At 44.4% G+C, this 27,312-nt stretch overlaps 1 protein-coding gene across 7 annotated transcripts in view; it reads right to left on the bottom strand.

The window, feature by feature from the left end:
* Nucleotides 1-27,312, bottom strand: part of DTNB (dystrobrevin beta) — a 294,840-nt gene that overhangs the window by 190,719 nt on the left and 76,809 nt on the right. For all 7 annotated transcript variants that reach the window (XM_034766839.1, XM_034766840.1, XM_034766841.1 and 4 more), the window contains 2 exons: nucleotides 19,803-19,908; nucleotides 10,042-10,208 (listed from right to left, as the gene is read on the bottom strand). In XM_034766839.1, coding sequence (XP_034622730.1) covers nucleotides 10,042-10,208; nucleotides 19,803-19,908 — 273 coding nt within the window. The remainder of the gene's footprint in view (nucleotides 1-10,041; nucleotides 10,209-19,802; nucleotides 19,909-27,312) is intronic.

Below are 27,312 nucleotides of genomic sequence, written 5' to 3'. Positions count from 1 at the left end.
ACAGAACAAGGAGTAATGGTCTCAAGTTGCAGTGGGGGAGGTTTAGGTTGGATATTAGGAAAAACTTTTTCACTAAGAGGGTGGTGAAGCACTGGAATGGGTTACCTAGGGAGGTGGTGGAATCTCCTTCCTTAGAGGTTTTTAAGGTCAGGCTTGACAAAGCCCTGGCTGGGATGATTTAGTTGGGGGTTGGTCTTGCTTTGAGCAGGGGATTGGACTAGATGACCTCCTAAGGTCCCTTCCAACCCTGATACTCTTTGATTCTATGATCTGAAGAAGAACTCTGAAGCTCAAAAGCTTGTCCCTTCCACTAAGAGAAGTTGGTCCAATAAAAAATATTTCGTGACCCACTTTGTCTCTCTCACTTTATTAAAACATTCAGACATGGCACCAGGATTTTGCAACAGCCTAAAAATCACTAGAGTGGAACATGAGTCAGGAACAAAACTCACTGTAGACCAATTGCTGCTGCAGTTTTAAATACACACGTGAAGAGAGGCGGGATTGTTTTATGCTTGTGAAGTCTGATTATTTCTCAAATGTTTTTAGATTTCCAGAAGGAAAGTACTAGAGAAGTGCAAAATATTATTAAAAACATCAAAGAGTCTTGTGGCACCTTATAGACTAACAGACGTATTGGAGCATGAGCTTTCGTGGGTGAATACCCACTTCGTCGGATGCATCTATAAGGTGCTACAGGACTCTTTGCTGCTTTTACAGATCCAGACTAACACGGCTACTCCTCTGATATTAAAAACATGACATTAGTGCAATAGCTATGTTGCAAACTAATATCCACTATATATTCTATCACTCAGAGATTTTAAAGCCATTGATAATCTAGTCTCTGCTTTCTAGGATACGGTCCCCCATTCCGGGACTGTATATTAATAACAAACAAAATGTCAGGCCAAATTCTGACCCAGTTCATAGTCAAAGTAAACTGACTGTGAGTTAATGATTCTGGGTTGGATTTTCAGTGGAGCCACTCTGCAGTCATTCAATGAAGCCTCAACTGATCTGAAGCATCACTAATCCACTTGTCTTACCTCTACCCCCACTCTCCTATGCTCGTTGCATCCCAAGTTAACCCAGTAAAACCACTCTTAGTTAGGAAGTGCCTGCAAAGTTGTACTCCACTACACACACTGACTCTGCTAAAACCGCTTTTTTTGTTGAGCCCATGATGAAAAAGTCTCCATTTGGCCCAGTAACAGCATCTAATGGAGTTCTTCCTGCTGCTGAGAATGTCTTGTACAACTGAAGAGCATGTTCATTCTAAGGCACATGCCCACCTAAATACCAACCCAAGGTGTAGTGCATGTGGACTGGGATAGATCTGATCTCGCTGTTGCACTGGGTCACCAGATCGGGGAAGGCAGGGATGGAATTGGTTAGTGGGAGGACATACGGAAAAAATTGGGGAACCAGGATTGTCTGGGCCTGCAGGGGGTGATCAAAATTACCATCACTCTGTCTTGTCAAATCTTTTGCAGTACTTGAAGCAGGAGCGGTAGCGGAGGGAAGGAGTAATTGAGTTGGTATGACCAGGGGATGAGCAGGGCATCGCCCTGGGAACGATGACTGAGGGCTCCCCTGGAGCAATACATCTTGCATTTGCTATTCACCTGTGAAGCAAATAGGGTCACCCATCAGGAGAAGATGTCATGTACTAGCGAATTGTGAAATTCCCATTAGTGGTCAATTGCAAAAAGGTCTGATGCACCTATTCCAGAGATTGACCGCCTCTGCACATAATGCAGTGGATCTTGTTTTTCCATGTTTGTTGAGATAAATAACAGTAGGGGTGTGGTCTGACATGATGAGAACATAGTGGGCGCAGATGAAGAGAAGAAAGGATTGGCATGCCTTTCTTACAGCTCAGAGTTCCAGGATGTTTATGTGAAGCCTGGATTCTCGGGAAGCCCATGTTCCACCGGGAATGGGTCAGTGATAATTGTCTTGTCTGGGGAGGAGGGAAGAAAGGAACCCCCACACATACACAATTTGGATCTGTCCACCACTGGAGGGATGATAGTACCTTGGTGGAGACTATCAACATAAAATCCATGAAGTGGCAATTTGGTGAGTAAACAGACTGGAGCCATGTCTGGAGGCAGCAAAGGTGGAGTCAAACGAAGGGGCTCACATAGGTACACAAAGCCACATGGACAAGGAGAGACATGCAATTCCTGGCTGGTACATACAGATTGTTCACAATGTGAGTTATGATGCCACTCATGGTCTGGAACCTCTCTGCGGGCAAGTACAATCATGATATGACTGAACTTATGGTAGCCCCAATAAAGTCCAGAGACAGCATGGGGTCGAGAATCAATTTCTCAACATTGACGCTCACTCCAAAGGAAGAAAGGAGATTGAGTAACACGAGGTTGACGCATGGGTTTCTTGTCTTGAACTTGCGGAAAGGTTCAGATCATCGAGATATGGAAATACGAGGACACCATAATGTCTGACAAACTACTACAATGGAAAATACTTTGGTGAAGACTGGGAGCAACGGCTATTCTGAAGCGGAGCACTCTGTATTGGAAATGTTGGGTGTCCACTGTGAATCTCAGGAAATATCTGGGGGCAGGATGAATATCGATGTGAAACTAAGTGTCCTTTATATTGACAGCTGTAAACCACGTGCCTTTCTCTAAGGATGGAACTATTGCTGCCAGAGTGACCATATAAAACTTGATTTTGTGGATAAAGCAACTGTGGTATCAGAAATGGAAGATTGGTCTCTACCTGCCTTTCTTCTTGGGTATCAGGAAGTAGGTTGAGTAGAATCCCATTCTCTGATATTCCGGAGGAACGTGTTCTATTGCTCCCCATTGTAACACATTCACCTCTTGGGCGAGACTACTGTCATGAGAGTGGTCCCCAAAGGGGGTCAGGAAGCAGGATTTTGAAGGACAAAGCATGATAAACTCGATTGTATAGCCACGGTGGATGACATTCAACACCCATCTCACGTCTTGTGGGGTGCCGATGATGGCGGTACCGATGGAGCAGTGCCCCAAATTGCTGGATCCTATTGCTTGTGGGTCTTTTTCTTGTGCCGATGGGGCTTAGCGCATGTTCTTGTAACCCTTGGGCTGCACTAGTGGAAAGAGAATCTATCTTCTTTCATCTGGAGGAAGACTTAGTCCCATGCTTATGGGTGTGCTTCCTTACCTCCCAGTTATATAATAATAATAATAATAATAATAAATGGAGATATCCTATCTCCTAGAACTGGAAGGGACCCCGAAAGGTCATAGAGTCCAGCCCCCTGCCTTCACTAGCAGGACCAAGTACTGATTTTGCCCCAGATCCCTCAGTGGCCCCCTCAAGGATTGAACTCACAACCCTGGGTTTAGCAAGCCAATGCTCAAACCACTGAGCTATCCCTCCCCCCTCAAGTTAGGCCCCACCATGAGGTCCATGGGGGTGGTTCCACCAGCACCAGAGTTGGACATGGCAGCAGGAGGCTCACTCTTTGCTGAATCAGGATTGGGGAGGGGGGTTCCCTGGCCTAAGTCCAAGTGAGGTCTCATGGCAAGCTCCATGAGAGGCTTCCAGATGCAAAGAGCACTTCCTTCTTGGGTGCAGCTGGGGAAAATCTGGCAAATACTCCCCTGGCCACAATGTGAGCTTCTCCCAGGCAGTAGAAACAATGTTGGTGGTTGTCACTGACTGAGACAAACGCGGGCAGGAGGCACACAGTTTGAAGTTTGGCATCCTGGGCATAGTCCGGTACCCACATGTTGGTACAGAGGGTGCAGTTTGGAGCGGGGGGTTGAAAACCCCTAAAATCTATCTAAAAACAAGTACTACAACTATTGACTATTAGCACTAAGATGAAACTGGTAAAACTCATAAAAACTATGTACAACTATCCTTTTAAAAAGTGCCTCAGAGACGAGGACACTGAAAGTACCGATATGGACAATGCGGCGGAGAGAAGGAACTGGAGACGTGCTCTGTCCGCCCCACCCTTTATCGCCTCAGATGGACGCATGAGGCAAGCCAAGATGCATGTGCAGACTAACGGACACTACTTTCAAATTCTCCCACTCCAGGCGCATGGTGCACATACGTAACCTTCAGTGGACTACAATAGGGTGGCCCTATTAAAGCACTAAGTATATATATTACTGGTCTGGACTTTATTCCTGCTCACACGTTATAAATGTGATCAAGTTATGATCACTTGTACCTAAACCACGATCAGCGTTTATTTTTGTGATCAGTAGGTCTGTGCAGATACAAAATGTATATCCGCAGATATAAATCGGTATCTGCGGCGCTGCACGGCTCTGCCAGGAACTGCACTGGTGAAAGCAGCAGCATGTTGAGCTACCACTCCCAGGAGCCAGTGTCCTCCACCAGCAGCTCCTCTGGCGTGGCTGTATTGTCCGCAGCCCCCCCCAGGGGCGGGCACCAGACTCATTGGCAGCTGTCCCTGGTCATGCTAGTCAGTGGCGGATTAGCCACTGGGCCAATGGGGTCCATGCCCAGGGGCGCCCCGTGCCATGACCTGCTCTGTCCACCCGGCACTCCTGCCAGGGAGCGGGTGAAGGCCCCGCATCCGGATCCTGCTCTCCAGCAGGAGCACCAGGTGGGAGGGAGGGCAGGGCTAGCCCCCGTGCCCCGATCCCATTTCCCCAGGAGGAGCAGGGAGAGTGGGGGACTGCAGGCAGAAGGGGACAGGAGGGGCCCCCACTTGCACTGGCCCAGGGCCCCACAAAAGTTTAATCCACCTCTGGTGCTAGTGTGTGCAAGCAGCTTGCACACTTCCACAAGAAGTTCCTTCCACGCACCAGTCTGTCTCTCATGCCGGGGAAGTGTGTGAGCTGCTTCCATACACTAGCGGAACCAGGGACAGCTGTTTCAGCTGTATTTTGTCTCTTGGCATTGCTCAGAACAGCCTTTTGTTTTTTTTGGTGTGAGTTAGTAAATGTATTAGAAGGATAAACATATTTAGTTTCACATGAATAAAATAAAGTGATTAACCTGTCAGCATCTTATCCTAATATGTTGTTCTTTACATGTAATCATGCAAACTATAAAAAGCATGGAGAGATTGTAACTTACATGGGGTTTACAGTAAGTGAAGAAGGAATATAGGACATGACTGAAGTAACTGAAGTTCTTAACTGTTAATTTCCAAGTTTTTGCACTTTGAAAGGATTTTTTTTTCAAATGAGTTATTCTATGAAAATTAATGTTGTGGCTATTAGGATTGAAATGTGCATCGATACCTAACTATTCAATCTCAAATAACTCTTCGGTGAGCTTAAACACAAATAGGAAGCTTACAGGAAGTGGAAACTTGGTCAGATGACTAAGGAGGAGTATAAAAATTGAGCATGCAGGGGTGTAATCAGGAAGGCCAAAGCACAACTGGAGTTGCAGCTAGCAAGGAATGTGAAGGGTAACAACAAGGGTTTCTACAGGTATGTTAGCAACAAGAAAAAGGTCAGAGAAAGTGTCGGACCCTTAATGAATGGGGGAGGCAATCTAGTAACAGAAGATGTGGAAAAAGCTGAAGTACTCAATGCTTTTTTTGCCTCGGTCTTCACAGACAAGGTCAGCTCCCAGACTGCTGCACTGGGCAACACAGTATGGGGAGGAGGTGAGCAGCCCTCAGTGGTGAAAGAACAGGTTAAGGACTATTTAAAAAAGCTAGACATGCACACGTCCATGGGTCCAGATCTAATGCATCCAAGGGTGCTGAGGGAATTGGCTGATGGGATTGCAGAGCCACTGGCCATTATCTTTGAAAACTTGTGGCGATCGGGGGATTGGAAAAAGGCAAATTTAGTGCCCATCTTTAAAAAAGGGAAGAAGGAGAACCTGGGGAACTACAGACTGGTCAGCCTCACCTCAGTCCCTGGAAAAATCATGGAGCAGGTCCTCAAGGAATCCATTTTAAAGCACTTGCAGGAGAGAAAGGTCATCAGGAACAATCAACATGGATTCACCAAGGGCAAGTCATGCCTGACCAACCTGATTGCCTTCTATGATGAGATAACTGGCTCTGTGGATATGGGGAAAGCAATGGACGAGATATATCCTGACTTTAGCAAAGCTTTTGATATGGTCTCCCACAGTATTCTTGACAACAAGTTAAAAAACTATGGATTGGATGAATGGACTATAAAGTGGATAGAAAGCAGGCTACACTGTCGGGCTCAACGGGTAGTGGCCCAGGGGTCAGTTTTGTGCAACATCTTCATTAATGATCTGGCTGATGGGATGGATTGCACCCTCAGCAAGTTCACAGATGACACTTAGCTGAGGGAAGAGGTGGATATGAGGGAGGGTAGGGATAGGGTCCAGAGTGACCTTGATAAATTTGGAGGATTGAAATCAGATGAGGTTCAACAAGGACAAGTGCAGAGTTCTGCACTCAGGAAGGAAGAATCCCATTCACCGGTACAGGCTGGGGACTGACTGGCTAAGCAGCAATTCTGCAGAAAAGGACCTGGGGATTACAGTGGACGAGAAGCTGGATGAGAGTCAATAGTGTGCCCTTGTTGCCAAGAAGGCCAATGGCATATTGGGCTGCATTAGTAGGAACATTGCCAGCAGATCAAGGGAAGTGAATATTCCCCTCTATTTGGCACTGGTGAGGCCACACCTGGAGTATTGCGTCCAGTTTTGGGCTCTCCACTACAGAAAGAATGTGGACAAATTGGAGAGAGTTCACCAGAGGGCAACGAAAATGATTAGGGGGCTGGGGCACATGACTTATGAGGAGAGGCTGAGGGAACTGGGATTATTTAGTCTGCAGAAGAGAAGAGTGAGGGGGGGGGGATTTGATAGCAACCTTCAACTACCTGAAGGTTCCAAAGAGGATGGAGCGCGGCTGTTCTCAGTGGTGGCAGGTGACATAACAAGGAGTAATGGTCTCAAGTTGCGATGGGGGAGGTCTAGGTTGGATATTAGGAAACACTATTTCACTAGGAGGGTGGTGAAGCACTGAAATGGGTTACCGAGGGAGGTGGTGGAATCTCCTTCCTTAGAGGTTTTTAAGGTCAGGCTTGACAAAGCCCTGGCTGGGATGATTTAGTTGGTGTTGGTCCTGCTTTGAGCAGGGGATTGGACTAGACAACCTCCTGAGGTCTCTTCCAACCCAGTATTCTATTTAGTCTGCAGAAGAGAAGAGTGAGGGAGGATTTGATAGCAGCCTTCAACTACCTGAAGGGGGGTTCCAAAGAGGATGGAGCTCGGCTGTTCTCAGTGGTGGCAGATGACAGAACAAGGAGCAACGGTCTCAAGCTGCAGTGGGGGAGGTCTAGGTTGGATATTAGTGTGATGTTGCACTCCATCTGAAGCTAGAAATATGAAGTATTACTCCAAAGTCCTATTATAACTATGCAAAGTGGGGGCCATTAATGGTGGCTTGGAATCTTGATGCCTCCCATTAACTAGGACAATTGGTTGCGAATGGCTCTGTTTACTTGCAAACCTTCCTGGGTAAGTGCAGGCCAGCCCTGAAAGAATGGAGAATGAGGTCTTACGGTGACATGTGATCATGTCACCTGGTACCGGAATCCATCTTAAACCTGGTGCTTTTCTCTCCAAACAGACAAAAGATTCCCGCCTGGTGCCAAAGCTATAAAAGGGGGTGGAACAGAACAAAGGGGGCAAGAACTGTACAAGGGGAAAGGATTGGTCTCAGACTAAGAAGGAGTCTAGTCTGTGAAAGAAGCTTATTGGAACATTTCTGAGGGTGAGATTTACCTGTATTCCATTTCTTAAATGTATTAGGCTTGCGTGTTTTGTTTTATTTTGCTTGGTAACTTACTTTGTTCTGTCTGTTATTACTTGAAACCACTTAAACCCTACTTTTTATACTTAATAAAATCTCTTTTTTTTTATTAATTTACCCAGAGTAAGTGATTAATACCTGGGGGATCAGACAGCTGTGCATATCTCCCTATCAGTGTTATAGAGGCCGGACAATTTATGAGTTTACCCTGTATAAGCTTTATACAGAGTAAAATGGATTTATTTGGGGTTTGGATCCTGTTGGGAACTGGGTGTCTGGGTGCTGGAGATAGGTGACTTGCTGAGCAGTTTTGGTTAAAATCTGCAGCTTTGGGGGCATGGACCAGACCTGGGTCTGTGTTGCAGCAGACTAGCGTGTCTGGCTCAACAAGGTAGGGTTCTGGATTTCCAAGCGGGCAGTGGAAAACGGGCTCCGAGGTAATTCCATTACGTCAGGTGACAGCCTCAAGGGGGTCTCTGTGACCAAACCTGTCACAATTAGGAAAAACTATTTCATTAGGAGGGTGGTGAAGCACTGGAACGGGGTTGCCTAGGGAAGTGGTGGAATTTCCATCCTTAGAGGTTTAATCTTCTATGCTTCTATACCTGGAACTCCCTCTTTAAATGTCCACCCTGTTCATTTAATCACAACTTGAAACTGATTTCTTCCACTTAGCCCACCTAGGATAATCTAAACGATTGAGTTCACCATCAAAAAGTGATTATACATTCATAGATTTTTATGGCCAGAATGGGCCATTCTGATGATCTCATCTGACCTCCTGCAAACATGGACCACAGAACGTCACCAAGTAATTTCAATCAAGCCCACTGTTTGAGCCATAACATACCTTTTAGAATGACATCTGGTCTTGATTTAAAGAGAAAGTGGATGGAGATTCCACCAGCTCTCTAAGTAAACTGACCAAATAGTTATTTACCCTCACTGCTAAAAATATTCATCTTATTTCTAATCTGAATTTGTTTAGCTTCTGCTTCCAAATATTGGATATCGTTATGCCTTTTTCTTCTAAATTAAAGAGCCATCTACTATCAGAAATCTCTTCTCCATGTATAGGTACATGCAGGTCATGATCAAGTCATTTTCAATCTTCTCTTGGATCAACTAAACAGATTTAGCTTCATAAATCTCACGCCAGAAGGCCTGTGTGATGGGGTCTACCATGCCTTCTTTGTCCCTGGAGGTGTCTATGCCCTGTGCTCAAGGAAAACCTACTCAGATCAGGCTACCAACAAGACTTAGTCCTCCAGAGCTTAGAAGGGCCAGGACGAGACATTGAATAATCAGGAGCCAGCAGTGCAGTTAAGAATCCTTGCCTGCTCCTTCTCAGGGGCAGCACCGGGGGAGACTGGGACAGAAGAGAAGCTCCTCAGCGCTAGCACAGAACCCAAGGGCCAGGTCAGGGCCATGCCCTGAAGCACTTGTCTTAGCATTTTGCTTGTTCGTTTCAAGGCGCAGACAGCCGAATTCTGAGTTTTGTAATCTTAGTTAATTGTTTAGAGACTGATGCCAAGCTTATGGCACCGGCCACCCTGCTCCAAGCAGGTCACAACTTGTGGACTAAGACAGGGGGTGGCTGCAGCATTAGGTTTGGTGTTATCAGGGTTGCTACAGAATCATCCCACCTGTGACATCCTGTTTTCCAGACCTTGAATTACTAGCTATGACTTGGGATGTGCTCATCATCTCGTGGTCTGGTGGACTATTAATCTAAACTTTACTGCCCACGTATCTTAGATTTTCAGAGTCTTGGGTTAAGGATCGGTCTTCCACAATATATACAGTCCAGCTTCATGCACAATGAAAACAAACATTTATTTTAAAGAGATATTATTGTTCAAGAACACCACTTTGCCAAAAAGAGCACCTTGTGTGCATAGTGTTTTCTTGCTTTGTGACGACATCAAAATTACGGTGGGTTATTTGGCTGGTAAAAAGAGGGATGTAGGAAGGTATGGTGTTGGGGAAGAGAAGAAGACAACAAGTGCTTTGTTTTATATGTCTCAGATTGCAAGGCACTTGAGAGCAGGAACTGTATCGTCAGCACTGAGCAAAATGATAATGTCAAATAATTAAATAAAATTACATACAACTCACAGAAAAGTGTAATGTGCCTATTTATAAGCTCCTATTTAAAAACCTTTAAGATTTAACCTGTGATTGTAAGCCTATTACAAAAACATCTTTAGCTTTCAAAAGAAATGTGCATAGAGATGATCAGTGCATTAATACAAACAAAGCTGAATTACCCAAGAGGAATGCTCCTTCATCTGATGTTGGTTGCTATGAGGGCCATTTGCATGGCCACGCCAAAAACAGTTTTGACAGAGCTGGTAGTTGTGGCACTGCTGGCATCGGTACCGGAAACCCATCATGCTCTCACACCGACAATATGAACATTCCACAGGATGGAAGACTTCAGGGGGAAAAGCAATAAGAGAATCTTAAAAAGTGTTATTTTACTATTATCTGAAAAACCACACACAATAAATCTGAGTCCCCAATAAGGATGATGTTCCTAAACATCAATATAATTTGCTAACAATTTCATACTTATAAAAATTATTTACATTAAACAAGTTAAAATAATGTATTTCTATTAAATGTGTCCCTATTCAGATATTGTCTGATCTTGAAATCTGTATGCAAGTTCGACAACCTAAAGTATACACAGTATACAAAGGATTTTCAAACCTAAAAAATGGGAGCCTACCAAAGAATGTGGTGAAAGTCCCACTGCTTGGGACTTTAAAACTAAATTGGCTAAAATACTTAAAGTACTGAAAGGAACAATCCTGCAATAGCAGGGAGATGGACTGGATGACAGTCTTTTCCATGTCCATTATATGAGTCAATCCCAAGATGATATATGTTGCACAGTGTTAAAATACAGCCAGTATCCAGATATAAAGTTGAGTTCTGAGTTTATTTCTGAGCACCCAAAAATATACTAGGGGCCTTGACAACAAAGAAATTGTCCCTGTACCAAAGAGTTTACAATCTCAATTAGACATGGCAAATAGTGAGGGTCATAAACAGACCAAGTGAAGAGTGAGGGGGGATTTGATAGCAGCCTTCAACTACCAGAAGAGGGGATCCAAAGAGGATGGAGCTAGGCTGTTCTCAGTGGTGGCAGATGACAGAACGAGAAGCAATTGTCTCAAGTTGCAGTGGGGGAGGTCTAGGTTGGATATTAGCAAACACTATTTCACTAGGAGGTTGGTGAAGCACTGGAATGGGTTACTTAGGGAGGTGGTGGAATCTCCATTCATAGATATTTTTAAGGCCCGGCTTGACAAAGCCTTGGCTGGGATGATTTAGTTGTTGTTGGTCCTGCTTTGAGCAGGGGGTTGGACTAGATGACCTCTTGAGGTCTCTTCCAACCCTAATATTCTATTATATCCTATGAAAATTCATTCCATGAGAGGATCCATCTATCTATGTGAAGAGTAGGGGCAGCCTGTTGGTCCTAGACTGGTGAAGTTGATACTCTTTGGACCTGCTAAACAGGACATCATGCAGGTTTCATGAACTGTCCATTTCCTGCTCCTCTTAGGAAGGGTAGCAACTACCATTTTCATCAGGAACTTTCTTCTGATTTGGTGAGAGAGGTAAAGCCTAGTTTTCCACAAAACGAGGCTATGGTGACAGGGCTGCAATATTTGATTGGAAAACTACCTGAGCAGTTCACAAGAGTAGAGGAGTGACCAGTTAACAAATAATTGGGAATACATTCTTCCCTGTTGACTTTTCCCTGGATTAAATATCACTACTAAAGTAATCTTCTTTGCAAAGGAACAGGTCAGATATATTTTATTGTCTGCATCATCTTTTAAAGATAAATCCAAAGAAACAAGTTAGTCAGATAATTTGCTGAAGTTCACATACAACTAATTTGTTAGGTGCCTACAATATAGGCACAGATAAAGACATGATCCCTGTTCCAAGGAGTTTACAATCTATTAAAATCTTTCTAAAAATATAAATACCTAGCTAGGGTGACAGGACAGTCAAGTGTAAAAAGGAGAAAAATAACTTTTCACACTACTAGGGTATGTTTTCCTACATTTCTTCCTCTTTTACAGAGGGAAGGAGGGAAGTAGAATGTAGGAACTTCTTCCACTTGGATTTACGATGGCTGCTTCTTCAGTCAAAACTCTATTTTCTTCCATGGACCTTATTTCTACAGAAATCTAACAAAATGGATTAGAAGGCCCACTGAATGGAATACTATTGGTATTATATTGCACATCTCAAAAACTGAAGCATGCAAGAGTCTTGCATCTGAAGAAGTGAGGTTCTTACCCACGAAAGCTTATGCTCCCAATACTTCTGTTAGTCTCAAAGGTGCCACAGGACCCTCTGTTGCTTTTTACAGATTCAGACTAACACGGCTACCCCTCTGATACTTGTTACCAACAACTGTTCTTCGAAAGTCAGTCACATATGTGAACTCACACGTGTAGGATATGCTGCCCCTTGGTGATAAGCCACAGAACCCTCTTCAAAGCCAAGCCCAAGGAGGAGGGGTGTGCAGACACCCTCTTGTGATGTTGACTTTCAAGACTATGAGGGAGTAGACATACTGTCAAGAGTAAGGCCCTGTGGCTGCGCCTGCTCAGTACTCCTGACATCCTAACGAGCCAGCTACGCTGCCTGACGGAACGCCCTGCCTGACTGGCTGAGGAAGCTAGCAGACCAGTTCTTAGTTCAGCAGCGGCTCACTGGCTGCTCAATGCACATGTCCACAGACTCTCTGCCTCTCTGTGCTTCTTTCTCACCAAGCCCTGCTCCTGCTCTGCTCCCCTACAGCTCCTGCCCTGCACCCAGTCTTGTTTCCATCCTGCCCCAGCCTTGTTCCGGCCTCAGAACCAGCCCTGGTCCTGCCTTCCCTAACTCTGGGTAATCCAGTTCCAGGCTTTGGCTCCGATTCCTGACTGTGACTCTGTTGCGACCCTTGGCATTGACATTTAGACTCTGACTCTAGTTATGACCTTTAGCTCTGCTTCCTGGTACTGGCCCTGTCTTGACCCCTGGCTCTGGCATTCAGACGCCAACCGCTGGGCCTGACTCCCGCTCCAACCATTAGGCCTGACTGCCTATGACCCAGCCTCTTGACATATACATCCCACCACTACCCACAAATGCATCCGTTTCTTCTCCTGAACTGCAGAGTGCTGATCATACCAAAAAAAAAATGAGGACAGGAAGCGTGAATACACGAAGGCAATTCTTAAATAACAAGTTACTAGTGACTAACCTCTCTCTTCTTCAAGGGACTCTTTGTATTCCACTTGGCTAAAGCTAGTGATCAGTACTGCCCGGGCGGAAGGTGGATGAGGAGTTTATAACAACATATGGATGGTAGCAGTACCCTGACAAACAGAGCATTGGAGCATGATGCTAAGTCTAAAGAACAGCAATTGGAGAAAGTATGCACTAAATTTTAAGTTGCTGCTCGGCTGATTTCCAGTATTAGGAATTGCCTAAGACATGCCACAGAAGCTGAATGGCTCTATTCAAATGGATCCTTAACCCTGTAGGTCCTGGTAACTTAGCTGTGTTGTAACAGCATTCTACACAAGCCTTAACCCACTTAGATATCTCTGTGTTGACTGGTTCCCTTTAGCAGCTTTCCCTATATGCTACAAATAGCCTATTAATCTTTTAAATGGGCTTTGTATTCTTGGCATCCAAAGTGTGGAGATGTATTTCCCATGGGTGAGAACAATGACTGGGAAACAACTAAAGGAGAGAAATATACTGGCTAAGGTGCATTAAGCTAGAATGAGGTCTATGCACCACTTAATTTTTGTGCACTACAGTGTAGGAAGGAATGGCCATTAGAACTTGGAGCTCACTGACTCGTCTTGCTGATGTGATTATAGCCAACAAGAATGGTGTTTTAGGGAAGTGTTCCTGAGAGATCCAAATGGAGTCCGCTTCAACTTGGTTTGCACCAAATCTAGATCCCAGGAAGGAGGTGGTTTTCTTACTCCTGGAAAAACATTAGAAAGTCTTTTTAGGAATCTGGCTATTGTTGGATGGGAAAATACCATTTTGTCCTGCACAGGGTGGCACTGGGGTGAGATAGCAGCCAGGTGTATATTAATGCTGTTAGTGAGAGTCCTTGCAACTTAACATTAAACAGTCCAATATAGCATGAATTCCTGTTTGTGTCAGGATAAGATTCTTGCTACTGGACCACATGGAAAATCTTTTCCATTTTTGGAGATAGCACTTCATAGCGGACTTCATCCTTGTCCAGAGCAAGCCTGATCAGTGACTATCACTGTAGGTTATTATCCAGGCCAACAGGCGAGATATCCCTGGGTTGATGTGAAGAATTTGGCTGTTCCTCTAAGGCAAGAGGTCGATCTGGAGACAGTGGAAGTGGGAAAGGAGATCCTTCGGAGAATTAGGAGCTCTGTATTCCAGTGTTGTCTTGGCCATAATAGGGCCATATGAATCATTGTTCTGCCTCTGTCTTCCATAACACTGGGAAGGAGTGGGATTGGAGGCTTCCACTGCAACCCAGAAGAAATCATCTGACAACGACTTTGCAGTGTTTGCCTAATCACTTCACATTTTCTCTGGAGATGAAGAGTTCCATTTATGACTCCTCTTCTGAATATGGAGATGGTTACTGACAGTGTCAAGAATCATTCAAGTTCATAGAATCATAAAAGTGTAGGACTGGAATAGCAGCAAAGAGTCCTGGGCACCCTTCTAGACTAACAGACTGGACTGGAATGGACCTCAATAGGTATTCTAATCCAATCCTCTGCACTCAAGGCAGGACTAAGTAATAACTAGACCATTCCTGATTCTGGACTTTCTCCAATTTGTCCACATCGTTCCTGAAATGTGTTGCCCAGAACTGGACACAGTATTCCAGCTCAGGCCTAATCAGCATGGAGTAGAGTGGAAGAATTACTTCTCGTGTCTTGCTTACAACACTCCTGCTATGATGTTTGCATTTTTTTGCAACAGTGTTACACTGATGACTCATATTTAGCTTGTGATCCACTATGACCCCCAGATCCCTTTCTGCAGTACTCCTTTCTAGGCAGTCATTTCCCATTTTGTATGTGTGCAACTGATTGTTCCTTCCTAAGTGGAGTACTTTGCATTTGGCCTTGTTGAATTTCATCCTATTTACTTCAGATCATTTCGTCTGTTTGTTCAGATCATTTTAAATTTTAATCCTATCCTTCAAAGCACTTTCAACCCCTCCCAGCTTGGTATCGTCTGCAACCATTAAAAGTGTACTCTCTATGCCATTACCTAAATAACTGATGAAGATATTGAACAGGACCGATTTCTGCGGAACCCCACTTGATATGCTCTTCCAGCTTGATTGTGACCCACTGATAACTACTCTCTGGGAACAGTTTTCCAAGTTATGCACCCATCTTATAGCAATTCCCTCTAGGCTAAATTTCCCTAGTTGGTTTATGAGAAGGTCACACAAGACAGTGTCAAAAGCCTTACTAAAGTCAAGATATACCACATCTACCGTTTCCCCCTATCCACAAGGTTTGTTACCCTGTTGGTTTGACATGATTTGTTCTTGACAAATCCATGCTGACTGTTACTTATCTTCTAGGTGTTTGCAATTTGATTACTTGATTTACTCCATTATCATTTCAGACACTGAAGTTCCGCTGACTAGTCTGTAATTCCTCAGATTGGCCTTATACCTTATTGTTGGTCCTGCACTGTCCTGCTCAGGGAAATTTGCCTGCATATTCATCTCCTCCTCATGATGTAGCCCTATGTGGTTGATCCTGTGTTTGATTCACCAATGCCAAAGAGTTTTCTTGCTTCAACTAATGTAGGGACCACACCCATTCCTGTTTTATGTAATACAGGGCCATGGTATTGTCTGTTGAGACCTGTACTACTTAGCACTAAAGAGATGGAAGAAAGGCCTTGAGGGCATAGCAAAATGCCCTGAATTCCAGATGGCTGATGGCTCTGCTGTTTCCAATTTGTCAAATTTAAACTTCCTATTCTTGCCTTTAAAGCTCTGCACAATTCCATTGTGATCTACACCTCAAACCGAAATTCTTATCCTCGTTGCTCAATCATCTATGCTACCCTCTGCCCCTTTCATTTTCTCCCATCTTTGTATTTTCTTAAATGAAATACCCGAAGCTTCAAATATTCACCCCAACTCAGCAAATCAGCCCTAAACCCTCCTAAAATCTCACTTCTTCCATGAGATCTACAACCACTACAGCATGTCAATTAAAAAAAAATAAAAAATCCAAGCTCCACAATTAGCTAATACCTTCCTTCTGGATGTCCCAGTGCATCTTGTGTTATGGGTCTGTCTTTTAGACTGCATGCTCCCCAGGCCCTTACTATTTTTCTATAAAATACCAAGCACAAGTTGCTTAAAGAGTAATAAAAGAATAAAGTTCTATTCGTATTCATACATACATACACTTATACTTTGTATCAGTTAAGGTCTCTGAACACAACATATCACATCTAATAACTTCAAAAGCCAGTTAAGCCATCTAAAAGTACCTCTCTTCCACTACACCAAGAAGGACGCACCTAACCAACAGTAAAGCCACCTTACCCCAGAAAATGCACCACAACCTCAATTCCATCCAAGGAATGCAAGCCTTCCAGCATTCCTTTGCCCCAGTTTCTCAATCACCACAAACCAACCAGACTTCTCCTCTTTAGCCCTTCTGTGCAGTTCTGGGAAACCACACACTCAAACTTGTGATTCACGTCTAACATAGAATCACTCGGCTGGAAGGAAGCTTGAGAAGTCACCTAGTCCAGCCCTCTGGCACCTAGCCATTCCTGACAGGAGGTTGGCTAACCTGTTGTTAAAAAACCTCCAATTAGGGAGATTTCACAACCTCCCTTGGAAGCCTATTCCAGCGTTCAGCTATCCATAAGGTCTACTGAACCCCACCAGCTAACACCAACTAGGCAGGTGACAAGCTGAGACTACCACTACTTTTATTATGAATTAACAAACAAACAAAAAATACGGTATACTTACAAACTGCACATACGCCTGCATAGAAGGATTCTCTTATTGCGTCGACAAATGAATGTTCAGCTAGAATTGACTTAAATTCTGGATTTATTTGATTTTATGGCTTCTCACATGGGAAGTGAGTGCAATTCTGGATTTACAAATGCAGTTGTATGTCTTGGACATGTAATCATTTTTGAGGAGGGGGAGGGAGGCTTCAGGTGTTGGCCTTAAGCCATGTTCTAGAACTAGGTAAGTTCATGGAGGATAGGTCCATCAATGGCTATTAGCCAGGCCGGGCAGGTATGGTGTCCCTAGCCTCTGTTTGCCAGAAGCTGGGAATGGGCAACAGGGGATGGATCACTTGATTATCCCCTGTCCTGTTCATTCCCTCTGAAGCACCTGGCACTGGCCACTGTCGGAAGGCAGGATACTGGGCTAGATGGACCTTTGGTCTGACCTAGTATGGCTGTTCTAATTTCTTATGCTCTCTGCTCCTGCAAAGACCTTGCAAACCACTCCTCAGAAGTAGACTTGGCCTCATGGCACAGAACTCTTCACCTGGGTCTGTCCAGTGCAATGAGTTCCCAGGTTTTAATATCTATCTTGCATTTGAGATTGACCTTGCATGCTTTGTATCTGAGGAAGGGTCGATGCTTAGGGCAGATTCCTGTGCTCAATTGGAGGCAGAACACCCTTTTCAGTATACAGGAAAACCTCCATGCAGATCACGTGTCCGACCCAGCGAAGTTGAGCCCTTAGGCACATACTCTCAATGCCAGGGATTTGGCACCTCTCAAGGACTTCAGTGTCGTTCTGCCACTTGATGTTGCAGATGGATCTTATGCAGCAAAGGTGGAAGCTCTCCAGCTGTTCGATGTGGCAGTGATGTCTATGTTATACCTCTTCAGTGTTTTGGCAACGAGGGCTGTCCTACGTTCCAGTCTTTGTTCATTGTCAAGAAGAGTTCTGACATTCCATGAACCAAATTGTCAGTCTGAATCTGTGTTTTATTTTGACCACTGAGTTGAATGACCAGCCAGGAGTAGTAGCCTGACAGGTACAGAAAGGGCAGGCTGTGTCTAGGATTCATTTTCAGTTCCCTTTCCCCAGATTTGGGGAGAGGAGCACTGTGCCTAAAAAAGGCCAGCTCTATCACCTAAGGTGGATAAGAACTCATCATCTACCCTGATCTATGGAGAATGACCATCACCCTAAGGCCACCTGTGTGAAGAGTTGTAAATAAGGACTGCCAGCAGCATCCTCTGCCTGTCCCTGTCACCACTGGACTTTGGTAAGTTTATTGGGTTAAATTAGACTGAGTTGAATGAATTGGGTGTGCACACATCTATAGGCTGTGTAAAATATCCTTGTAATACTATTGCCCTGTCATCACTCACTACACTCCCCCATTTATTTCACCCACCTGTTACATCTTGTCTTAGTAAAAGATTATCAGTTTTTTGGCGCAAGGACTGCTTCTGTATAGTGTCTAGAACAATTGGGCCCTGACCTGGTTGGGGCCTCTAGCTGCTACATGCACCTTGAGGTGCTTATACAATAGGTGAATGACATATCTCAAGGTCACTTATTCCATTAAATGTGGGTGCGCGTGTATTTATTACATACACACACATATTGTGAAGAAGTCCGTGGTTTGATGAATAGAGAAAGACACAAAGTTGGGAGAGGGAGAAGCAAACAAATAGGGTATTGAGGCTGTCACTCTTGGTAAAGCACAGTGGATGGGGCAATGAGAAATAAGAGAAGATTGAGACATAGGCAAGGGCAGAGTCTTCAGGGTCTTGAATGACACACAAGAAATTTGAATTTGATATAGTGAACAAGGCACATCCACTGGAAACATTCAGAGAAGGGGATGATGTGGTCCATTTGACAGGCATGGAAGATAATTTTAGCTGCAGGATTTTGGACAGACTGGAGTATGACAGATATGGGTTTCAGAAAGACTTAAGTGGAAGACAATTTAGTAATCAAGGCAAAAGGCTATCGGGGTGGGGACAAGCAGTCTAGCTGCTGAGACAGGAAAGGTGGTAGAGTTTTTAATATGTTGAGGAAAAATTGGTAAGATTTGATCATATCTAGAAAGTGACAAGAAAAGATGAGGGAGAAATTGATTACCCAAGATTCTGGCCAAAAAAAAGGGGGGGTTGGGTTAAGTCCTTGGTGAACCACTGGGTCCACAGACGATGACTGTCTCAAAAGTGGAAATTGTGATTTCTGAGACTGGAGGATGTTATGCCTCACAGAATGTGTTGACATATCTAGCATGCAAGTCAAAGACCAGGTTGCACTCAATGCCTTACCACAAGAAGTATATCTGTTGTCCTTTTAGCCTTCTCCAGTTTTTCAAACCCTAATCACTTCTCAGAGAAATACTTTCTTGTGCAGGCGTAACTGGGAACTTGTAGCTAAGGAAAGCACTGGACGTGGACAGAGAGAGCTCAGCCCTCATGTTGTTCATGGTGGGAGGCAGAAAGTGATTGGTGCACTCATGAGACATTCAGCAAGGATACCTGAACTGGCACCCAAAAATCTTCCACATCATCAATTGATAATACTTGTTAAAGTGCAATGCAAGTGAAAATCCTTTAAAAGTTGTCGACGGAGCTTGTTCATTTGCAGAAATTGTTTTTTCTGAAGGTTATATTTTTTATTTTAAATCCTGTGTTGTTAATGATGTTAATATTCAAATTAAAAAGAAAAGTTTAAAATAGGATTGTTCTAGATTATTGCTTAATTTTCTGTGTAGTTATAAGGTCTTGTTTTCAGAAGTGATGCGCAACTACAATTCACACTGAAGTCAGTGGGATCTGGGGGTGTTTAGCTTCTCTGAGAATTAGTCCCTGAATGCTCTGGGACTAACACCATACAGTGGGAACAATCAGAGAAAGCAAACACTAAGAGCCAATGTCTGGAAAGGATCACCGTATATACACTTTTCTGAACAGACATTTCAGACATAATAAATATTTAACTTACCATTTTCTACATGTGCAAGTCTGTGCATGAGAGGTAGCCACACAAGGCACTGAGGGGGTGGATCAACCATCAATGTGTCTAAAAACATATTTAGCGTTATCTTTTTCTGTAAAAGAAACAAAAACATGGCTCACTTTCAAAAGAGAACTTAATTCTCGGTAATTACCTCTATCCTATGGTTTCTTTAGTATTAATTTACTGAATACCAACAGTGTATTACATATTGTAAAGGACAGATACATTCACTCTCCCTCCCTAAGGACTTTTCAATCTTAATTAGACAGTACATCACAAACAAGATAGTACATACTACATTCATAAATAATCAGTAAATACATAATACATAGGTAAATTCAAAGGGGGTGAGTATGTAGTCAGTACTTTGCGAGTTACAGCTTAAAGGGTTTGCAAAGAAGTGCTTTAAAAGGGGGATTCAAATGCAAAGAGGGAAGATTGTTTAGTGAACTACGGGAGGAAGTTCCAAGCACATGGTACAATACTGAAAAAAATACAAAGACAAGGAAAGGAGGACTCGAAAGGAGTATTTAGGCATTATTCATATGGCAAACAAGGGAAAGAGAAGAAATGAGAACAGAAACAGGTACAGAATTGTACTAAAATTTGAAAAAGTGGGCAAGGAAACTGATTTTAAATTAAGAGATTTAGGAAAGAAAGTGAGTGAAATTAATTTTCATACAGAGAACAGTCTTCTCCAGACCTAGACCCATGCTTTTCATGATCTCAGACAAACTGGCAAGGAAACAAGGAAGAATGATTGATATAAAATTGATAAAAATGCATATCAATGAGATTTGTCAGGAAGAAAAGCTAAGGAAACTATGGCTACAAGGAAAAAGTATTTAACTAGATAACTTCTTAAATAGTCTTCTTCCACTTTCAGAGGAGGAAACAAGACCTGTGCAAGGCCAGCCACACCCTCTACTTTTCGGGAAGCTAAATCCCTTGCTCTGGCACGTGATCTGTGGGATAAAAACCACTGTTCAGACAGCCTGTCTCTTCTTGCCTCCCTATACATTGGTGGTACAACAAAGGGCCACCATGACAGGGATTAAAGAAGATGGTGGCAGCTCTGCTTATCGCAATGGAGCAAAAAAGGCCAAAGCCTTGTTTTCTAGGAGGAGGAAAATTGTCCACAATTCTCCCGAGCAGCAACCACCCAATGACTGAAGCACTCTTTTGGAGAAGCATGCTATGTCCAATTCACCAATATCTTTCTGGAGTTGGGAGAGGAAGATGTATGTGTTTGCCATCTCTTCCTGATGAGTACAAAATCATAGACATAAAGGGCTGGAAGAGACATTGAGAGGCCATCTATTCCAGCCCCCTATGCTAAGGCAGGATGAAGTATGCCTACATCATCCCCGACAGGTGTTTGTCCACCTGTTCTTATAAACTTCCAATGACAGGGGTTCCACAACCTCCCTTGGAAGCCTTTTCCAGTACTTAACAACTCTTATAGTTAGAAAGTTTTTCCTTAATATCTAACCTAAACCTCCCTTGCTGCAGATTAAGCCCATTACTTCTTGTAACTACCTTCACTGGATATGAGGACAATTGATCACCATCCTTTTTGCAACACTTCTTAACATGCCTGAAGACTTATCAGGTCCTTAACTCAGTTTTCTCTTCTCAAGACAATATACTCATTTTTTTTAGCCTTTCCTCACAGGTAAGCATTCTAAATCTTTTATCATTTTTGTTGGTCACCTCTGGACTCGCTCCAATTTGTCCACATCTTTCTTAAAGAGTGGCACACAGAACTGGACACAGTATTCCAGCTAAGATGTCGCCAGTGCCGAGGAGAGTGGGACAATTACCTCGCCTGTCTTACATAAGACACTCCTGTTAATGCCCCCAAGAACATTAGCCTTTTTCACAACTGCATCACATTGTTGACTCCTATTCAATTCATGATCCATTATAACCCCCAAATCCTTTTCAATAGTATTACTACCTCGTCAATTATTCTACATTTTGTAGTTGTGCATTTGATTTTTCCTTCCTAAGTATAGTACTTTGCATGTCTCTTTATTGAATTTCATCTTGTTGATTTCAGACCAATTCTCCAATTTGTCAAGATTGTTTTGAGTTCTAATCCTGTCCTTCAAAGTGCATGCATCCCGCCTCAGTTTGGTGTCATCCACAATTTCACAAGCATATTCTCCAGTCCATTATCTAACTAATTAATGAAAATATTGAATAGTACCTGACCCGGGACAGAACCCTGCAGGACCCCACTAGATATATCCTGTCAGGTTGACAGTAAACCATTGATAACTGTTCTTTGATTGTGGCCTTTCAATCAGTCTCAGGGAGCTAGAGGCTAGTCACAATTACCTGTACCGATCACCAATTATGCACAACTTTAGGAGTGCTTGATCTTGCTACTTTCAGTTGCTATAGGATGCCCTATGCCTAATCATCTTACCCTGCAGCTGAAGAACTTCTCTTCAACAGCCAGGCTGCCTGCTGCTGCCGGGAGGGAATTCCAAGAGAACTCATTCTCAATCATCACAGCAGGAACAGTCACATTCTTCTTAGGAGAGAAGGTGTGCCTGGAGACCCCTAATCTCCCTCGAAAAGTGTAGAAGTCCCTATTAGACTATTACTGATAATGCACAGTGAACCTCTTTTTTCATACAATATGAGAGGCAGAGATACATCAATGCCTTAAAGAAACTAACTTCTCAGTGAGGCCAAGAAAAATTCTTAAATATATTGAAACAGACCTTCTGGTGTATAAGAGTGTCAAGCTGTCTGGAGTGGTTCAAGAGCGTGAGTGCCAACCTCAGGCAGACTGTGACGAAGCAGGGCACAAACCCCAAATTGGTTGTGAGTTCTATATTTAGATTTCACCAAGCAAGTATAAAGTGTGAACTCCTCAAGCACTGTAACAGCCTTAACATGGAGTCCCAGACAGTCCTCTTGGGTACTCTAGTGTATCTTGCCATTCAGGTAAGCCTGCCTTTGTGATAATATCACCGTAATATTCAGGTTATTCCCAGTCCCAAAGAACCAGTCACTTATCCCAGGTCAATTGCACCTTAGATCTCACCAGACACTTGTAGCCAATCCTATTAAAAAAGATTTATTAACTAAGAAAAATAAATAAGTTATTTACAATATTAAAGCACGTAAACATACAAACACAAATGAATTACAGTCTTAAATTTCAAAGAGTAATAGAAGCTTCTACAATATAGAGCTTGCTTATGTCCTTCAGGGCTAACCCAGGACAAGCACTGGGGATCTTTTGCTTATGCTTAGTAATCCTTGACCCTCAGAGTCCAAGCATCATGAACATACAGTTTTTTCCTTGTTAGGGATTTTTATTCACTTCCCACAAAGATCAAGCTGATTGGATGAGTCCAAATGGATGTCTCCTCTTCATGGGTGTGGGCCTTTTGTGTTTTGGAATCTTTTGTCCTTTGGTGTTCCACAATGATTTGTCTGGTGACTATGGGCCTTCTTTTGTTGGGCAGGAGGTAACACTTCCTGTGGCAAAACTAGTATTTCAGATGTGGTAATACTTCTCTCCTGACTAGTGGTTTACTGTTACAGAGCAAAAACAACGAGGAGTCCAGTAGCAGCTTAAAGACCAACAGATTTATTTGGGCATAGAGCAAAAACTCAAATATTACCTTATAACATAGGACACAGATATTAAAAGTGAGGTTAATGCATGCAGCAACTTATAAGCATTTCATAAAGTATAAACACTAAACATACTCTTATAAATCTAATACCTCTTTTAACAATACTAACACACAGGTGAGTCAGACTTGTTTCCAGTTATGTATTGGTCAGTGTGCATTTGAGGCCTAGGGGCCTTGCATGAGCTGGCACCTGGTCTGCCAGCATCATAAGGAGTTCACATCTATTACCTCTGGTTTGATCACTTACCATACATAATATGTGAGTGTGTGTGTACAACTATTACAGTTACAAAGAACCATCATACCAACAATGCTGAATGGCACTTGGAGAAAACAGAGGTCTTGATGAGGGGCAGAGATAGCCTCGAAGGACCTTCTGGGGCCAAAATGTTGATCGTCGGATCCTCCGACTCCTCCACCTCCTTGGCCTGCAGACCCATGTTTCGCACCACCCTGCGAAGGTGGTCCTGGTGGGCGCGGCTGTCTATGGGGGGCAGTCCGGAGACAGAGGTACCCACAACAGCCTCATCTGGGGAGGACGACGAGGAGGCTAATGAGGGAACAGGGTCCTCCTGTCCCTCCTGCTCGTCAGAAACCTCCTGTCCTGTCTTGCTGGCTGGACCAGGTAGACGAGAGTCCTGCTCAGGAACCAGAGTTGGAGTTGGTTCCATGAGGGGGGCGGGGCCTTTAGACTGGGCGCCCTGCGCCTCGTGGTATGCCCAAAGGGTCCAAAATGGCCACTGCACTGGTCCCTGCCACTGCACAGGCCATGGCCTGGCCCCCATCTCAAAGTGTCCACAGCCTGACCGGTGCTGGCCCCACTCTGAGTATCTAGATCCTGTCTCTGAGTCCAAAGACCGGGATCGGGACCACAAAGGCCAGGGCAGTGCCAAGCAGAGCTGATCCTGCTAGCAGCGCCACTCTGGTGTCGACACGTTGGAGAGCTGTGTAACAAGGCTAGAGAGTGGTGCCGTGATCTGGAGCTGTGCGGAGTCGCTGAGCAGCGCCAGGGCCGGTGCTGGGAGCGGGACCTGCTGCGCGATGGGGATCGATGCACGGATCAGCATCGCGACCAGAAGCACTGGCACAACCTGGAGCAGTGCCACGAGTCTGACTAGTGCCGCAATTGCAAGCGGCGCCGGGATTCCGAGTGGTGCCAGGATTCTATCAGCGGTGCTGAGGGCCGGACCATCACCAGTTTGCCTCAAGATGGTGCCACTCGATGCGGTACAGTTGTCCGGGGTGGATGGCAGTTCCACTTCCTCGATGACCTGGTCTGGGAAGTCCAATGGCACTGGACTCGACGGTCCCCCTTGCGGGGCCGAAGTCAACTGTGCTGTCTCCGCAGACTTTGGCGCTGGGTACTCCTCACGAGAACGCGCCCCACTGGCTGGCTCCAGAGTGGTTGACCTCTGGGATGGAGAGCTGCTCCTCCCTTGCTTCCAGTGCTGCTTCTGCACCGGGGAGTGGGAGCGGTGCCGGGTCAATCCTGCTGGTTTCGGCACCAGGGAGCAGCAGTGCCGCAGGTCTCTGCCAGTGTCCTTCCGCGGTGCCGCTTCCACCACTGTCGCCGGGGCGCTACGCACCGATGAACTTGCCGCACCGGTGGAGGCTGAGGTCTAAGTGCTGCCTCCATAAGGAGCTGCTTGAAGTGAAAGTCTCGCTCCTTTTTGGTTCTGGGGCAAAACCCTTTACAAATCCTGCACTGATTGGCTTGGTGAGCCTCTCCCAGACACTTCAGACAAGTGTCGCGGGGATCACCCGTTGCCATGGGCTTGCTGCAGGACTTGCAGGGCTTGAACCCCTGGGACTTGGGCATGTAAGCCCTCCCAAGGAAACGTGATCGGGACAGAAGGTAACCCTCTCCGCCCAACTGCTAACTACTAATACTAACTAACAACTAAAAACTAATACTTATAGAGAACAAACGAAGCTAGGGAAACGTGGTAGAACTTGCTGAGCAAGACGCCACAGTTCCAACGACCATCACTGGTGGTAAGAAGGAACTGAGGAGGCAGCAGATCGGCAGGGTCATATATTGAGCGCCATGAAGGCGCCACTCCAGGGTGCTCCACAGCTAACCCAATGAGTGCTGCTAGGCATGAGGCGCGTGCATACCTAATAGGAATCGATATGAGCAATCATCCGAAGAAGAACAAGAAATTTACATTTCATCACAAAGACGGTTCAAACCTCATGTTCACAAGAGACTGTTTGTCACCATGACTCATCAAAGGTGTTTCTAGCACAGTAAATTGAATTACAAAGAGGGGAGAAAAAACATTTGACCTCACTCTCCTCACACTTTTTAGGCTCTATACCCCTTTCCAAATAATGTAATCTACCGCATACCCCCGTCTGAGATAGGGTCTTAATATACCTATGAAAACAAGAAAAAAAAAAGATCTGTGAGGGCTAACATGATGCGTACTCCGGCATTACAGGATTTTTCTCGCATACCCCCTGATGAGAGCTTGCATACCCCCCTAGGGGTACGTGTACCCCAGTTTGAAAACCACTGAGGCATTTACCTGAGTTTTATCTTTTTATTTCCTTGGTAACCAATTCTGACTTTATGCCTCATTACTTGTAGTCACTTAAAATTTATCTTTCTGTAGTTAATAAACTTGTTTTATTGTTTTACTTAATCAGTGTGTTTGGATTAAAATGTCTGGGAGATTCCATTTTGGATAACAAAGATGGTGCATATCATTTTCCACTAATGAAATGACAGGCTTTATACGAGCTTGTTTTGTCCAGTAGTGTGCTGGGCAGTACAAGATGCACATTTCTTGGGGGAAGTCTGGGTCTAGAGAATCTGCTGCCGTTCTTCTGCAGTGTAATTTATAAGTGGCTAGCTAGTAGCACTCAATACTGTGTGGCTGGGAGCAAGTTGCATGTTGGAGGCTGTATGTTAACTGGTCAGGAGTGGCTATTCATCAGTAAAGCAGTGTAAAAGGCATCCCAGAAAGGAGAAATGAAGAGAGACAGCTATTCAGCAGTTCACATTGTCACAATAACATGATCCAATGGCCGGAAGTTGAAGCGAGACAAATAATGCATAAACTTGTAATGGCGAGTCTAATTGACCATTGGAACAGTTAACCAAGGAGAGGAGACTGTGGAACTGATGCCACAGTAATGTCTTCCTGGGTTAGGAATTGCTGTGGTGCCGGTGATAGTGGTGCCAAATGTGGTATTATGATAGACAGATGTCCGTTTGACTTGTGCATCGACCTCATCAGTGCCAGAGGTGGCTGCATGATCGATGTTGTCTCGGTTACCAGTGCCGTTGTGGTAGGTGCCATGGAGGAGACATGGCTGGATCTATGTCTCGACTCCTTGGCTTTTGGTTCCGTGGCACAGCTAATGCCAGAGGTACCGGGAGAATCGGACTCTCGGGGCTGTCGGCACCGATGGTAGAGATTTGCAGGGGACCACTTCTTTTTGTGCAACTCCCTCTGTGGAGAATTCAAGGCTCTCTTCCTCTTCTCAAGAGAGGATGGAGCCGTGCTCTTTGCTGGTTCAGACCATGTGGGTGACCACTTGGTGGAGGACTTTTGGTCATCCTTGTCAGATCCTGGCTGGAGTGACTTCTCCATAAAGATCATCTTAAGGAGGAAATCCCAGTGATGATGGGTTCTTGCCTTCAAATTGTTGCAGTGAGTGAACTTAGATGGTATGTGTGCTTCACAAAGGCAACTCATGCACAGAGAATGTCTGTCGGACCTTGGTATCACCTCGCGGCAGGAGCCGCATCTCTTAAAACCAGGAGAGCCTGGCATGAATATTGAAAGTTTATGTACCTGCAGGAGACAAAACTAAAGTTTTTT

Source organism: Trachemys scripta, chromosome 3 (assembly GCF_013100865.1).
Source record: "Trachemys scripta elegans isolate TJP31775 chromosome 3, CAS_Tse_1.0, whole genome shotgun sequence".
NCBI lineage: Eukaryota > Metazoa > Chordata > Testudines > Emydidae > Trachemys > Trachemys scripta.
The sequence above is the reverse complement of the archived record's forward strand: the minus strand, read 5'-3'. Positions and strand labels throughout refer to the sequence as shown.